This window comes from Aphelocoma coerulescens, chromosome 1, assembly GCF_041296385.1.
Source record: "Aphelocoma coerulescens isolate FSJ_1873_10779 chromosome 1, UR_Acoe_1.0, whole genome shotgun sequence".
Taxonomy (NCBI): domain Eukaryota; kingdom Metazoa; phylum Chordata; class Aves; order Passeriformes; family Corvidae; genus Aphelocoma; species Aphelocoma coerulescens.
Window position 1 is genome coordinate 25225015 of NC_091013.1, and position 17039 is coordinate 25242053.

A 17039-nucleotide genomic window follows, 5' to 3' on the forward strand; every position below is an offset into this window, starting at 1 on the left:
TCTGCATTATTGCCTCATTAATGCTGGTTTTAAAATTAAGCTTTACTCAATTTTCAAAAAGACCAATATACAGATCTCTATGACACACTGAGACACTGAGAGTGATCATTTACATACACTAGGATTAACCTGGTTGTGAGAATTCTGCAAGGAATACTTGATAAAAGTTTATCCTGATGAAGCCTACTTGGATTCAAGCTGTTCTTCATCCCCAATTCAGGGCATACTCCTAAACCACTGCCTGCTGGCACTGCAAACCCACAGCGCAGCACAGGCAAGCCCGGCCCTATAAAGCTTTGCTGTGCTCCCTGCTCCTTCCCTCCTTTGCCACTGAGGGCATCACCAATGCATCATCAAATTACAGTACATTTATTAGCACCAACAAGTAATTAGACACCAGAGGGGTCAAAATATTGCAGTTCACTCAGGTTCACAAAATCACCAGAGCATTTCTGCTGACCAGGAGAGTGTTCTGGAGACACAACCCCACTGCCTGTGCCTCACAGCAGAGTCCCACAGGGCTTCAGAGATGGCACCTCTCCTTTCAAGCTGCACCCAGAAGCAGCTGGCACTTTGGTGGAGGGTCACCATGCTGCTGCCTCGGGTACCTAGGAACCATTTTCCCAACAGCCTCAGGTGTGCCACAGGGTGGTGATTCAGGCCAAGAAGGGAACAGCCAGAGGCACCAGCCAAAGCAAAAGACCCAGATAATCACCACTTCCCCCAGAGCTCAGCTTCAGCCCAAGGAGCTCTGCCCCACCACCCTGAGAGGCAGAAAGGGCGATGAAGCAGAGACCCCATGCAGAAACACATTATGGAAGGATGATCAAAGGCTCTTCTCTCTGACTTTTCTCCTCTTCCCCACAAGCAAGGCATCCAGCTTTATCCTCTGGACTCCACTCCCATGAAACACATGCACCTCCCCAGCACACACCCCTTCAACCCTTGCTCCTCCAAGGCTGGGGCACTCTGGAGTCACATTTGTCTCTATTTGTGCCTGTTAGCACACACTCATACAGGGGCTGGCCCAGACAACAAAAAAGGCCCATTCCAAGCCCAAGAAACCACAGTATCAAGCATGAGCCATTCCCAACTGTCAGGTGCTGTCTTCATCCCCATGCCTACAAAGATCTTTTACAGGCTCAATCCAATGTGTGTGGTACCATCTGAACCCCAAACCCAGATTTTACTAAAGGCTTTCTTTAGCAGGCAGGGATGGCAGGAACCATCACCCATGGGTCTAGGCTATAAAAACCTTTTAAGAAACAAACAGGAGGTACTTGGGATCTCACTTCTAATAAAAATATGAGCAGACAGCAAGATGAGGAGTGCAGTGAACTTGTATTTAGACCAAAGTGAATTGATAGCAGGGACACAAACTGACAGGCAGCACAGTAAATACCTGGCTCAGCAGAGACCGACTCTGGCTCCTTATTGGGAAGCTAATAATACACCCGGCCTCGTAAGGCAGAGATGGCAAGAGCAGACTTCTGAACAACCCTTACCTGCCAACTGGCTTACTGGCACTATACTCTCATGTAACACCACCATATCCTTTCATCAAAGCCACCCACATCCACACAGGTAGCACTCTTCCTTTACTTCAGGAAGGCGTTTATCCCAGAAGTAATGCAAAAAGCAGAGGTTCAAATGCAGCTAGCTGACAGGGAGTGAAGAAAGCCTGCAGGTAGCCCTCCACTGCAGGGCTCCAGTGCCATTCCTTGTCCTGAGGCAAGCTTAGAAACTACCAGACATTCAGTGCTTGTTTACATGTCAAACATATACATATATGATAGTGTAGTAGGTGTTAGTCTTATCTCTTCTTTTGTTTTAAACACACATTTGTTCATGACTCCCAGGTGCCCCCAGCCAGGGAACCACTTAAGTGTACACAAGGTATTTCATCTCCTAAAAGAGGAAATCAGCCAAGTGTGCCACTGCCCTGTAGCATCATCCAAAAACAGCCAGGCATGCCACCAACCCACTGCCTGCCCCAAACAGGATGCTGTTCTGCAGCAGACCTTCCAACTGGATTCACTCCTCTCTTTCTATCACAGTGGAGGTCAGAAGTTAATAACCACCTCTCTCTTTACTATCCCATGCTTTGAAATACTGCAGGGATATATTACATTCCTGATGCCTTCAGCTGTCCTAGGAGAGGGAGGATCCACCAGGAAGATCACATGGGTGGTTCCTGCAAGGCAGCTAGAGGTATTAACAAGCAGAAAGACTTCTCAGTCCAATGACTGCATGTGTACAAGGGCTGGCAGCACACTGACAGGCATGAGCAATGCCCCAGAGCCTTGACCACACCAGCTCTTGCAGTCACACTGCTACAGGTGCTTTATCCAAGGCAGCTAGAGGCCCACTGAAACACCACAGCAGCTGCTGCCCCATGCTCCACCCGTCCCTTGCTATGCCAGGACAGCCAACAAGCCAGGTGACCCAACATTGGTTAAGGAACTACCATCTGCTGAAAAAAGCAGGGAAGCTGACAAAATTTCCCACACCTCTCCCCACCAGCAGAGAGATGATCTGCCAGGCTAAGATGGTCATTAGGTTATTATGTGCTGGTGTAAGCGAGCTGCACTGCACCACAGAACTGCCTGAACAGTCAGGCACTCCACAGGATAAAAATGGTAACACAGCAGGGAGATAAAAAATTATTAGCCAGTCCTCATCATACCCTACAGGAATATAAGCCAAAGCACATCTAGGTATGTGTCCAAAACCAGCTGATTGTGACTGCAATACAAGTAACTACAACAGATGCAAATCAGAGACAGAGGTAATTCATTAATTGAAAGTGCAATTAGCTGAGTCGCAACTAACTGCAGCTCAAGAAGGTATTTAGATGAATGGTTATGCACTGTGCTCAGTAAAGACAATATTCTAAAGGTGAGCCAAAGAGCAGCCCCACAGAGCACCACCAAAACCTTTCCACCCACTGGATTCCGGGAACCGCACGTCCCGCAGGGAGAGCTCGCTCTGCCTCCGCATCGCCAGCTGGGAAGTGTGTGTGGAAAGCCATGCACACCTCAACAGGTAAGGGGCTTTTCCTTACCTGAGCTGTATCTGCCACGCAAACAAAACATTCTGAATTGATCTGATGAACATTTCTTCAGGAAATCCTAAACTCCATGCACAAAAAGACAGCTTTAGCATGGTATCAATTTCTCCAGGAGTTCTTCCACCCCCTTGCATTTCAAACTAGCATGACAAATAACACATCTTTGCATTTTAAGATAAGCATAAAATCTTTAAACTCTAACACTGCTTTAAAACCTAAACTAAATAAAATTCAATTCCATATGAGATAGATGTGCATACATATATACAAGATATAAATATACACACAATGTCCAATATAGGACAATGAACGTTACTTTGCAAATACAATCAAACATACACTGTATAAAGACCTTTGCAAAAAAACCCAAAATGAAATTATCAGACTAAGACTGGAATACAATCTTATAGAAAGGAAAGCTCCTGAGTTCTGCAAACTTTACAAAAAAAAAAAAAAAAAAAAAAGACTTATTGGAAAAGAAAATGAGCGTACTTTTTCTGCAGGATTAGAATACGAAGAAACACAGGGAGTGAGCAAAGATAAATCCTAGCCATATAAGAATTATCTGTGTTAATCATGAAGCCTAATAAACGCCACTCTAATATTTATCTAGCTTTACAAATAATTTACTCCAGTAAACAGTAAACTATTAGTATTACTACTAGTACAAATAATTTATATTAACAGTGTAAAGAACTATTTAAATGTTTTGAAGGTACACTGATAAAACATTCAATCACTTCCAACCCTGCTCTCAGCAAGGCTGGACACTGTGCTAGATTGACTGTGACTATCACACTTCTGCTTCTTTTTTTTTTTTTATTTGCAAACTGGTGATGATCACTGAAGTGCCACAAAAATCAAAAACTGTAAGAAGCCAGTACAAGTGAGAAAATATGGAAAGTGTCATTTGCTTAAATCTCACCTTTTGAAATAAGGCTTCTGCTACAAGACTAAACCAGCCTGAACACCGAAAAAAGCATCAGCAATGTGCCATCTCTCAAGTGAAAATAGAAATAATTGAGGCAATCAAAATCAAGAAATAATGATACTGATTGTTTTGGTGGGTGTTTTTTTGTTTATTGTGAGTTTTTAAAATAAAACTGGATATAAATGAGTGTACCCAATGTGCCCAGAAGCTTTACACTAATATAAAGAGGCAGAACAATATGAGTACAATACAGAAGTAAATTCAAATTTGGGAAAGGACCATCCAAACTAGAACAAACAACTCTGCATTTCCTTAAAAACAGAGAACAGATGAAGTCTCACAGCTCTTCGAAAGCAGGTTGCTTGGCTTTGTGTTATCACAATCTCTTTGATTTTTGGGATCAGAATTAATAGCTATTAAAAAAAGGAAAGAAAGAATTGGAGTAGGGTACAAGGGGGAGGGGAAACAGGACAGCTGGATGCAGAGCATGCAGGGCTGCTGTGCCCAGGTGACAGCCTGGGATGCAGGTAGCCACTAGCTGGACCAAGGGAAGATTCTGAACAGACCTCCCCTCTTTTGGCACGGGCATAAAACCTTCCATGTAGGGCTTAACTTTCAAAGTGCAAGGCAGCTGTACAGGAAAAAAAATTGTTTCACTGGACTGAAAACCACTTCCAGGGAAGGATTAATACTTGTTAGCCGTGTGAAAGGGCAGACATGAAAAGCAGAGACCCACAAGGAAAGAGAGACAGGCCTGATATCTTTGTTTCCTCAACACAAGCTGTGCCATCATGGGAGACAACGGAGGGGAACATTTTTATATGTTGCTTTTAACTCCATGCACTGCATTTGTGGTCATTTCTCCACCCTGTCCACAATATCTGCTGAAACTCGTGAGATTTCTGTGAAAATTGTGAGCTCCAGGGAAACAGGGCTTAACTGTACCCAGACAGCATCAGAAGACTTAGAAATAAAGCAGCTCATATTGAACTTTTTAAAGGGATTTTAATTAATTCTTCCAAGAAGGCAAAGGGGAACATATGTGCTGAAGCAGCTTCCCAAGCTTTGTCTAAAGGAAGGAAATCACCCTATTCCAGCAGTAGGCGTCAGCCATCACGGGAGCCACCCCAGCACCATGCACAGCTGTGTCATACATGCCTGGCAGAGAAACCCTGCTCTGCACCACACCAAAGACCTGGGGACACAGTGAAACAGTCATGTGGCTCGTGGGTATCAGAAGGCAAAGCTCTCTGTGCATCAGCATGGTCACTGTATAAAAATAAAGGGTAATGGGAGAGACCACTGCAATAGTGTGGTTCAATAGTGTGCCCAGTAGCTTCCTGATAAAACACTGACACTATGTCCCATTTCACCTAAAGAAGGACAAGGAAAAATATCCACTCTTTTCCTAGTCCATGCTTTTTCAAAGCATGAAGAATATTCTTAATATTCTATTAAGAATAGACAGATGAGAACTCGTCACTACAGAACAGAATCACTCAGGTTGGAAAAGTCTCTTGAGACTGTCGAGACCAACCACAAATCTACAGTGCAGGATCCTGGCACTGGCACAAACTCTGCTCCTACAAACACTTTCAGCTCAGCAAGATCCATCGTTATAAGCAAACCCTGAATCTGAGCAGGTATCCTACATCCAGATCCACAGCAACAGATATATGAGTACTAGAGAAACACTGCAGCATAAGCACACACTCCTAAGTTTTCTCAAAAGAGGGCTGTAATTAATATTTACATATTACAAACATACATTGCTTCAATGCAAACAAAGAAATTACCTTAATCGTTATGTAGTTTTTTAATGACTTTGACATTTTTTCTTGACTTCCTTTAACATGCAAATGCCCTATAGTAAAAAAAAAAAAAAAAAAAAAGAAAAAGAAATTAATCAAGATAAACAAATGTGCTTTTGAACAGGGAGCAAATGAGAAAGACTGCACTGAGACACTGGAAATGTTGGAGGCAGCATATGCTATGATGGATACATACCAACCATTTCAGTGCAATGGGTAACATTTTTCAATAGCTTTGCCTACAGTTCTGCACACCTCTCCATCCTCAAAACTTCCACTGGGTGAATTTTAAAATATATACATTTAAACCATTTAAAAAAAAAACTAAAAACCCCACCACTACCATGAGTCTCCCTGTCCAGAATTGACAATAAACTGATAAAAACAAGCAGCAAATAGTTTCAGCCTTCACAGGACAAGTACCTTACCTGTTACTCTTGACTTCTCAGAAGTATTTTAAGAAATATTTTCCAGTGATCTCACATTAAAAAATCCTTAAAACTCAAGCTTCTGTACTTATTACTTGCTGGTGGCTGTTAACTTTTTTTTTTTTACCCCAAAGTTTTATAGCACTGGTTCAAAATATCTTAAACGCAAAATGAATTTTCTGCACATTCTCAACTTCTCCAGACTTGTGAGACTGAGAAAACGCAGGGCGAGGGAGGGATGCAGCTACAGTGCCTAATTTGAATTAGTTTATTTTTGAAAGTGATCTCTGAGCACTGCTAGAACTTTCAATAGTCACATGGACCACTGCTTTGCAAGGCTGTAGCACAGGAAAAAGGTAGTAACACTGCATTTAAGAGGGTATGAAGAGCTTGGCTTTAGGACCAAAAGCTCTGATGAACAAAGACAGGAGAGGTATAGCTTGAGGTTGTCCTCTTCCAGGTCTTATCCACGTGAGCCACAGCAGTACCACTGATGGAAAACACCGATTATTCACAGCACCAGAGAGATGCCAAACATGCTGCCACTGAAAGACTACTCAGCATAATTTCAGAAATGTTGTTAAAAGCCCTAACAGGCTTCTCCTAATAAAAGGGTAATTCTCTAAGTTACCAACCACCCACAACTAACACGGGATTTTTAGGCACTTCTGTGGCCTGCAGCATCCAGCACTTAACCATGTTTTGAGGCAGATTTTTAAGCATAAACTTCTCTTGCTCTGTAATACCCTACAAGCACTGCATTCTTTCACATTTGGCAACCCAGTGTTACCAACACCTCAGAGTGCTCCAGAAGGACAATGTGTGATCGTGCTCCTGCTTTTATGAGTGGTGGCAGAAGTGGTATTTCTTGCTCAGCAGCCCATGCAGCTGTCTGCATTTTGTGCTACTCACTGCACAGAGCTGCTTTGCAGCCTTGCCTGAAATCCCCTTCCTTCCACAAGTAGATAAAATCCCCATTACACTCCTCTGGATACGAAAGCAACAAGCTCAGACCTGATAACTGGACCTGAAAAGCTCATGGTTTCACTTCTCAGCTGTTTCTGACAATGATTCAAAGCAGCAGGGACTCACCAGGAGAAGGCTACCTCCAGTCCTACCCTGACCATCTCGAAAATTAATTCTACACAACACACACTGTGGAGAGTAGGAATGAATCAAAAGATCTATGGATGCAGAACCAGCTACAGCAGCTACCCATGATAAAAAAAATCTTGCTTTCATTGTCTGTCCTGCCTGCTAGCAGGTGAGGCCACTTTCACCACTGCATCTTTAAACTTGGGACACCCAACAAGCATATTCAGGCTGTCAGACACAGCTGGACACCTGCAGCTCTTTTGACTCAAGTAAATCTCACAGCCAAAATTCTCCTGGGAGAAGGGGAAGAGCCTGGGTAGGATTACTTTTTCTCTTTTGCAAAGGTGCCTAAATATTGAGTGATTTAACTTCAAGCAGCCAAGCTTAAAATAGTTGGATTGTGTTTTCCTAAAATGGTACCAGTAACATCTGAATTTGAATTAATATTCCTCTTCCAAGAGTTTCAGTACTTAGAGTGATTTCATTCAAGAATACAAAATACAAGAATTTTCATAACTTCGGTTTGGCACTCTTCCCAGAGTACAAGTAGTCTAAAAATAAAGTCCTCATAAGATTTATCCCCAGTGCAGGGATTTTCTTCCTCTAATGGGGATTGCTCCTCCAATTCTGAGCTGCTAAAATTCTGAAGTCTGTTAGCAGAATAAATTGTTTCTGAAGCTGATTCATTTGCCCTAAATAATTCACACCATCATCCTCCAGCAAGACTTTTTGACTTAATGAATGTAATCTGTCAGCTCCTACAGAACTGCAGTGTACAAACTGCCCTTGGAATTAAGTTCTCCTTTTTTTTTTTAAATTAACTCCTCTTTTTTTAGCTAGTATCAAAAAATATTTCCCCTACAGTTTCAGTTCCAAGTTTGAAAAGTCAGATTCACTGGTTTTCAACAGAAGGCTCCACCTGGCAGTAACCAGTGCATCTCAGTAGAAGTGCAGAGGATTCCACAGCGCCTTGGGAACAAAGCACACCCTGGAGGATGCACCAGCCTCTGGACAATTGCTATTGATTTACAGCAGGTTCTGCACTGGGAACTGAAACTAGAATTCAATATTCATTCCAAACAGTACAAATATATAAAAACGAAAGCTCATGTAATTCCTAGCATGTACCACAAGCTTAACTCTGCAGCTCTTCTACTCAGAGAAGCAGCTCCAAGAGTTCACAGAGACATCCTGCCCAAAATACTGATCAGCAAAATAGAGACTGCATTTGATTCTGACTTTCTATTGACTTCAGCTGTCCATCCAGAACCACCACGACTGCAAGAAGAAGAACAAATGTCAAGGTTTCTATCAATGGGAACAGCACTAGAACCATCAGCCAGTGATGCAGTTCAAAGCACTGTACAGCACTCAAACTTCACTGAATGAAGCACTTTTGTGCAGAGGGAGCAAGGAGCAGTTCTGCATAATGCCAGGCAGTGTAATAAGTTTTCACAGCATAAAATGCCAAACCTGAAAAACCCAAACTGTTGTATTTGTACAGGCCTCTCAAGTGATCAATATTTTACTTACCAGAATGCAAAAAGTAATTCCCCCATTGCTCACACTGATGATACACCTCGCACTGTGCAATTTCATTTTCATGATGAGGAAATGCGAGATCTATTCCACCGGTATGGATGTCCAGCTGCTTTCCAAACACTGCACTGTAACAATATTTTCCTGATCGGTAAATAGAACACCACAAAAGCTTTTTGTAAAAAGAAATGCAGAAAAGAGTAAGATGAAACAACATAAATTTAAGTGTACAATTTAGTAACTGCAGTTTTAAAACAAGGTAATTGCAGTTTTAAAACAAGACCTTTACACATAACTTGGATACCAAAACTGCAGCAGAACTTGTATGGACAAGACCCATATCTGTTCCAAATTAGTTCTCCTTAATAGAAGCAATTATTTTTCTAACTTAGTTTAAAGGATGGCAAGCAGGAAGTCTCCTTTCCTTGTTCTGCTACAGTTTCAGTATCAGACAGGTGCCTTTATCTGCACACCTAAAAACTTTGAAGCAGCAAACATTTCTGCAAATTTGGTATTACTCTTCCTTATCTTGTACCTTTTCTGTAGGAATTCAGACAATAGTGTGTGCAGTCAGGTCAAGCTGGCAGGTTAGCAACTTTATTTTGCTTATCTGTTAAACAAAGATTACACTTACAGCCTCACAGGGATGTAAGTCAATCTTAACTGCTCAGAAACCAGGCCTGCTCAAGCAGGGGAAGATGCAAGGCCTACAGACACAGGCCTCCCACACGTTACCTTAACAAGGTGCTGCTGGTAGCTGGCTAAACATTAATACTTTGATTCCTTTTTGAGACAAAACACCATGCTGACACTGTGCCACATGACAGCTTTGCAGAAGCTATTGGGGAACAGGAGGAAAAGGCAAGGAGGAGAAGAGAGGAGGGAAGAAAGATGGGCTGTCACCATCTCCCAAGTTCATCCTTCTCTGCTCCTGCCTGCTTCAAAACCAGCTAAAGCACAAATCTGCCCAGGACTGACCCTCACCTTCCCTTGTGCCACCTACAGAGGAGCACTTGCTGTTTCCTCCAACAAAACCATTAAGAGCTGGAGAAAGGTGACAGACGGATCTGCCAAATGCTCAGGGACAGGAGGAGCCACCCACATCACCACAAGGGAAACTGCAGAGAGAAAATCAGACCTGAGGGAGTCAAAGCAGTGGATTCCCTCCTCCAGGGCTGCTCTAGAGACTCCTCATTCACCTTCACAGACTTTTCAAAATTTATTCACCTAACTTAAAGTGCTTTGAGATACTTAGCAAAACAAACAGCTAAATAAGTATTGCTTAACAATGGGCTTTCGACAGCTGACTGGGACAGCACATTGTTTAAGGTCACTTACCAAAGTAAGCTCTCCATTTTTCACAGTCCAAGATTACTACACTTATGCTCTCCATGGGTCAGCTTTTATTTACATGGCAGGAGCCTCATCCAGCCTCAGTAAAATACATTTTTACAGAAAAAAATGCAGACTACAAACAGCACTGCATTAGCAGACAGGCCATTTCGTAACTGGCATTTCTTATCTGTGCACTTCTGTCCCAGGTTGTACATCAAACACAGCATGATTTTGTGCACTTTGACTGCTTTAAGAGCTGCCTCACTATGCTGCAACTATTTACAGACAGAAAATCACCCTTATAAACACTTTTCACAAACAGGTAGAAATGACTAACAATCCTAGGTGCACCAAAAAAGCATATGAAAGAGAAACCTAAAGCAGCTGGCTCCATCTCCTTTCAGCTTTAGTTGAAAATTTAAACTAAACAAGTTCAGATCTAAACTATTTGTTATTAGCTTCCAAAAAAAGATCTGAGACTAGACCAAAACTAAGTACCACTATCAATCTTCCAGGAGAGAAGACTTTTTCTCCTGTTGTAAATTAAGAGCAAATTACATCAAACCAACTGCAAGCAAAACACTATTCAGCAAGAAGGCTGAATAACACTTAAGATTATTAGCATGAACATCCACAGCTGCTGTTAAGATAAGGCCAGCAAGATCTCACAGAACAAGCTGGAATCCCATATCCTGTCCTCCTGACACAGCCTACATCCTGAACTAGGTCTGATGGAGACTGCTAGAAGTGGAAGGGAAGTGAGTACCACAACTTTCATCAAAACTTTGGTCACTCAGTTCAAGTTAAAAGACTGCTAATCAACTGTGTGATCCTGTATGCCGTACTGTAAGTACCAAGTCTGACTCAAGGTGGCAAAACATAGAGGCAGCTGTGACAGTAAGGTGAAGCAGAGTTTATCTGGGCCACATGTGACATCCCAAGTTGCATAAAATGGTCACATTAAAACCAGTGCTATCAACTGACCAGAAAACACTTTCAATACTGCTGCTACTATTGTACTGTGACTGAAAACAAAATATAACATTAGATTTATTAAAATCCAAGAAATCTGACCTTGATATTGTGGAACACTCAATGTGCCATCCAGGTCTTCCTTTTCCCCACGGAGAATTCCAAGACAGCTCTTGAGGCTTGGCAGCCTTCCACAGGGCAAAATCTTTACCATGTCGTTTATCAGAATCAACTGGCAAGAATAAGTGATTTGTTAATGGGATATGTCTCAAAGAAAAAAAATGAACACATGAAAGCAAGAGGAAATGTGTGTTTAGTGAACTACTCTGATTTTAATCCCCTTCAATCAACTTATTTTCACTACAACTTCCCTCCCTTCCCCCTTACACAGGGTTTCCAGTTGATCAATCAAGAGCTTGAAAAAAAAAGTGTATTGAAATAGATTTCAACAAGCTACAAAGATTAACTCAAGATTCCTTAATACATCCTATCCTCCTTTTATCCTCCCCGGTCTTCCTGGTTTTTCATTTATTTAGTTACAGATCAGCCAGTTTCCCCAGGACAAACTGACTGCACTGCAGCAGAAAAGGTAATAAAACCAAACCAAAACCCACAAACAAACAAACACACACCTCACAATTTTTTCCTCTGGGACACAAGTACTTTGTGGTTTAGATCTATAAAACAAAGTGCACAGAGGTAAGAATCAAAACTGCTCTTGGATAGTAACGATTTTTCGGTACCATTTTCACCGATGAGTTCTCTACAAAGTTCTCCTCTCAGCTATATTTGTTCCTTCCTTCACTACATTGCCAAGGATGCAGTCCTTTTTGTCAGAATACTACAGAATACTGCAGGATTGTTCATCTCTGCTGACTCCTAACGCCTTAGTCAAATACACAGCACTCCCTGGCAGGAGCCACAGAACAGGGTTCTGGACTCTGTACTTTTTTTCTGACAAATACATGACCTCACATTTAGAATCATACAATTCAAAATTCCTAAGAACTAAAGAGACAGAAATATAACCCTAGTTTTATCCACTGAATCTTCACCTGGGCTCTTTCTCGAGATTGCCAAGTTCTGACAGACCAGTATCTGCTGACTCCAACCCTCTTTCGCCCTTTTTTGAGTATACTGCTACAAAACAGCACTCTTCCACTTCTCCATTGTAAGCAAAACAAGTGTCAAAATATTTATAAATAACAACACATTTAGTTGTGACTAGAGGGGAAGCAGGGTAAAACACATAATCAGTCACAGCTGAGGCTGGAAGGCACGGCTGGAGACAGTCTAATCCAACCCCCTGCTCAGAGCAGGCTCAGCTACAGCAGGCAGCCCAGGATGGTGTCCAGCTGGGCTTTGATTATCACCAAGGATGGAGGCTCCACAGCCTCCCTGATCAAGATGGTTTGTGTTAACCATCCTCAGAGCAAAAGGATTTTTCTGAGCTTTAAATGGAATTTCCCATGTTTCAGGCTGTGATCAGTGCCTCTTGTCCCATCACCAAGCACCACTGACAAAAGCCTGGCTCCATCAGCTCTCCTCCCTCCATCAGTATGAGTATACATGGGTAGGATTCCCCTGAGCCTTCTCTTCTCCAGGCTGAGTGATCCAAGCTCTCTCTGCTTTTTCCTCATATGAAAGATACTCCAGTACTTCCATAATATTTATGGCCTTTTTCTGGCCTTTCTCACTATGTCCATACCATTGCTGTTCTGGGGAGCCCAGCACCAGACTTGCACTCCAGGCATGTCTCACTAGTGCTAGGCAAAGAAGGATCACCTCCACTGACCTGCTGGCAGTGCTCTTCCCTGTGCAGCCCAGGAGGCTGCTGGCTCTCTGCAGGCAGTAATTACCTCTAAATAACTGTTGACAAAATGCATTCCCTCTGTGAGCTGTAATGCTGAAACAACTCCAGAGCAGAACTGTGAGAAGCCCTGGCTGCACCTGAGCATCAGCCTGACAGGCATTTTCAATAATTGCATACAGATTTTTTTTAAATGATGAATACTGAACTTCAGTTTGCAAAAGGATGCAGGAGACCTGCATTAAATTCTCTGACACAGAGACCTGATCAGACCCTTATAGAAACTACAGAGAGGCTCAGCAATCCTGCAAAGCAGGAACTGCAGCAAAAACCCCACAGCCCAGGGTATAGGCCTGTTGTAGCACAGCCTATGAAGAGATTGCTCACCCTCACACAAAGAGGTTGCTTAGCCCAGTGACAAGTAATGAAGGAACAATTCATCCAGTTAGCTTCAGAGGAGTGCAACTGCCCCAAACAGTAACATGGTAGGTGAGGTTTGCTTCTGTTTGCCCTTGAGTCCTCACTGCTGGCTTGTGCAACAGCAAGAACACCACCTCACTGTGAAGTGTCTATGTACCACTGCCAAGTATTTAATTACAATTGCTCAAGAATCCTAACTGTTCTAAGGCATCAGAACAAAGAAATAGAGGGAAGGATGAAAGGAAGAAGAGACACCAAGCTTCCTCCTGCACTGGCAACACTGAGTGCCTCAAAAAATAACTATGAAAGCAATATAATCTTAATTAACCAGAAAGTTAGCTATACACACCAGGTTAAAAAACCATTTCAGACTGTTGAATGAAAATTTGCACATAGATGCATCATGCATTCAAACAATACATTAACACAAACAAGTTGGTGCCATGAACTTACCTGCTTCATCTTGGGTATCAGGATTAATAGTAGTTAATACTCCGTATCTTTTTCCCCAGGACTTAACATCAAAATAAACATTGCCTAATACAAAAGAAATGTTTAGTTGTATAGCAAAGAGGGGGCACATTGATGAGAAGTTGATAACATTTCCCTGAAAGCAAAACAAAGTGCTCTTCCACTCCCACTTGAAATTCTGATTTAGAAATTCAGAAATACTGCAAAAATAATAGCAGATGTTTCCATGTTACCCAGCTTTTCAGTAACCTCTGTGCACATGCTCATTCTGCCCATAGCATAACTTTGAATTCTGGAGATCTCCCAGGTTCTTCCTTGCCCATGCACAACCAGCAATCCCCTCCCCTACTGCAGCTCAAGCTACATCTAGTCCAGTTACAATGCACCCCACCAGAGGATGAAGAAGCACTTGAATCCTTCTACAACCACCAGCTCTGCTAAAAAAAAAAAATCCACACACTCTGCTTTGCAGGCACATCTTTTACAGCACACTGGAGAGACACAGTTCCTCTTCAGAGGTTCCCCTAGCTTTCTTGTAGAAACCAGGCCAGGATTTCCCCAAGGAGTTTCAACAGCAGTTTATTACAGTAAACATTTATATTAAGTAATGAGCTACATTTAACTTAGAAATTGAGTAATAGTTGTTCTGCCCACTCATGTCATCACAAACAATTCGCTCACACCCTGTTAAGCAACACAAGGAAAGCCTGGCACAGGGTATCCATCTGGTTCCAAAACATGATTACTAAGAGCAGTGACTTCCTATACACGTGCTGAACAAGGAGTTACCGTGCTCAGAGTCTTACCTTGCGAGGTTGCATAAGCTTGTCCACTGGAAATTATTGTTTTTATAAAGGAAATTATCTGAGGAATATTGTCAGTCACCCTCATATACACCGTAGGAGGAAGGACCTTAAAGGAAGAGTAACATGTCATTAATCTGTATGAAACACAGTGCTGTTAAGTTCCTTCCCTCCAAGAAACAAACTAAAAAGAACATTCTCCTCAATTTTATCTTCAAAAAAACTGCAAGTATCATAAAAAGTTCATAAGCAGTATTAAAGATAATACACACACAGAAAAAATATCTGAGGGGCGGCAAAAAAACCCCAAATTTTTCCCAGTGGCTTAGTCCCTGCTTCTGACAGGGAGACAAGAAGCAAATTCATTTGAAATCAATGAAAGATTGTTTCCTATACTTTCAATCAAGCTATTTCTGCATTATAGTAAATATACAATATCTGTGAATCAAGATTCTACTGAAATGGAAAAAAATAGATCCTAAAGAAATTTAACTTGTTCATTCCAAAGCTCAGCATTGCTTCTCCCCACATTTTTTTACTCAAAAGGTGTGCAATATCATTCCAGAAGAATGAAAAAGTAAATCAGCACTCAGTTTCCAAGCAACAAATTTATTTTTTCAGATCAAACTCTCAAAACCAGATTCCTTACCAAAATAATTGCTTAGAAATACTCCTAAATTTAGAATGTCAAGTATATGTACCTTTAAGGCAGCCATATCTTGTTTAAAGTCTTCTTCATAAATACGAGCAAGAGCTATTGGCGATATATTCATCTGAAAAAAAGAGAAGCAGACAAGCAAATCATAAATCAGAGTAATAATATAAAATATGGCAATCTTTTCTCAGACAGCTAATAGCTAATTGGAAGACTTAGAGAGCCCCCAAGGTAAAGAGTCAGAAAGGCTTATTAATCTAACATTGACAGAGAGGAGATGTAAGTATAAATAACTCAGTAGTATTTCATTTATGTCTCAATTTCCAAAATATTAATATGTATCTTTTAAGAGAAAGCAACCAAAGACTAAAATAACAAACTCCTTCCCTCTCTTATTATTCTCCTCTTGAGAGGGTCTTTTATGTCCAGTGATAAAATATACTACCATACATAGGACATCAAATCCATTCCACTTACTGACAGGAAACACCAATTCCACCTACATGTCAGAAAGGCAGATAAGAGACTTGCAGGATGACACAAGATATTAATTTTCAGTGATTAGGAAAAATAAGCTATTTCAGCAGATCACGGGTACTCATAGATCTCAATAGTGAAAGTCAATTCCATGCTTTGTCAAGTCCAATGTTTCTCAAGCACCTTCTCTACATTTTTCATTCATGGGACAGGAACAGGTTCCTCTTGCAGAGGGGATGAAAAAATCCAACCCAAAAGGAAAGGAAACTCACACATGATAAGGTACTTATTCTCAAATATTCAGAAGAGGCCAGGGATTGAAAGATGCAAGACAGCAAAACCTGCCCTAGCAAGCAACAGCATGGTATCAAAGTGTTTCAAATGCATGCTTTTACATCTTCTCTGAGAATAAACTGCTGGGGAGAAGACAGCATACTGTCAGTCTCTCCAGCTTGCAGGTAACTGAATCACGAACAACATAAATCCCATTTCATCACTTCCAATTCATTACTGGAGCATCTTTATGGGTTCTGATTTTCAGAGTGCAGGTGGGTACCACTGTTTGTACAAACTCCTGAACAAAGCAGGAGTTCTGGTGAAGACAGTCCAGATGTTCATGCAGCAGTGAAATGAGGACAATGCTCAGCACTGAAAAACAAAGACATGCTTCTGCCTACAGACCAGTGACTGGATTCATCTCCCTAGAGAGCTCAGCTGCTTCTTTGATCAAGACAGAAACAAATGTGCCTACAGAAAGAAGATGGGGTATTTCCTCCCATCCAGATGGATGTTCAACACACAAAGAGACTCGTGTCTCTCTCAAAGGACCACCGAGCACATTCATCATAAACTAGATACCCATCTTTCAGGTTTCCCCCAGATGAACCCCACCAGAGGATGAAGAACAAGCTTAGGCATGTTGATTCTACCACTGTAATGCCTCAGGTGCACAGGTTCCAACAACAAAAGCAGGCTACTGAGGTAGGGGCCTTGGCCATCCAAACAAAATGGCTGAGCAAACATTTCAAAAAGGCACCAAAAAAAAAGCCACGAAAAGATGACTTTATAGAACCAAAGAGTATAGCAAATCAACACATCTTTTAAGAGCATGTCATTTCCCCCTCCTCAAACATAAAATCTCTAAGATGTTCTGACACTAAGGAAAAATTTTAAGATGCAAACATAGATTTAAAGTGTCTGAATTTTGGAGGGGGGTTGTTTG

General features: G+C 41.7%; 1 protein-coding gene across 8 annotated transcripts in view; it reads right to left on the minus strand.

Moving 5' to 3' along the window:
• The window catches only part of CARS2 (cysteinyl-tRNA synthetase 2, mitochondrial), a 43846-nt gene that overhangs the window by 12325 nt on the left and 14482 nt on the right, over positions 1-17039 (minus strand). For 6 of the 8 annotated variants that reach the window (XM_069004079.1, XM_069004071.1, XM_069004105.1 and 3 more), the window contains 7 exons: positions 15387-15458; positions 14689-14794; positions 13865-13948; positions 11284-11413; positions 8869-9002; positions 5798-5865; positions 3065-3131 (listed from right to left, as the gene is read on the minus strand). In XM_069004079.1, coding sequence (XP_068860180.1) covers positions 3065-3131; positions 5798-5865; positions 8869-9002; positions 11284-11413; positions 13865-13948; positions 14689-14794; positions 15387-15458 — 661 coding nt within the window. Of the gene's footprint in view, positions 1-3064; positions 3132-5797; positions 5866-8868; positions 9019-11283; positions 11414-11813; positions 12367-13864; positions 13951-14688; positions 14795-15386; positions 15459-17039 lie in introns of those variants that run through there. The other 2 variants (XM_069004115.1, XM_069004127.1) reach the window with 2 other exon arrangements.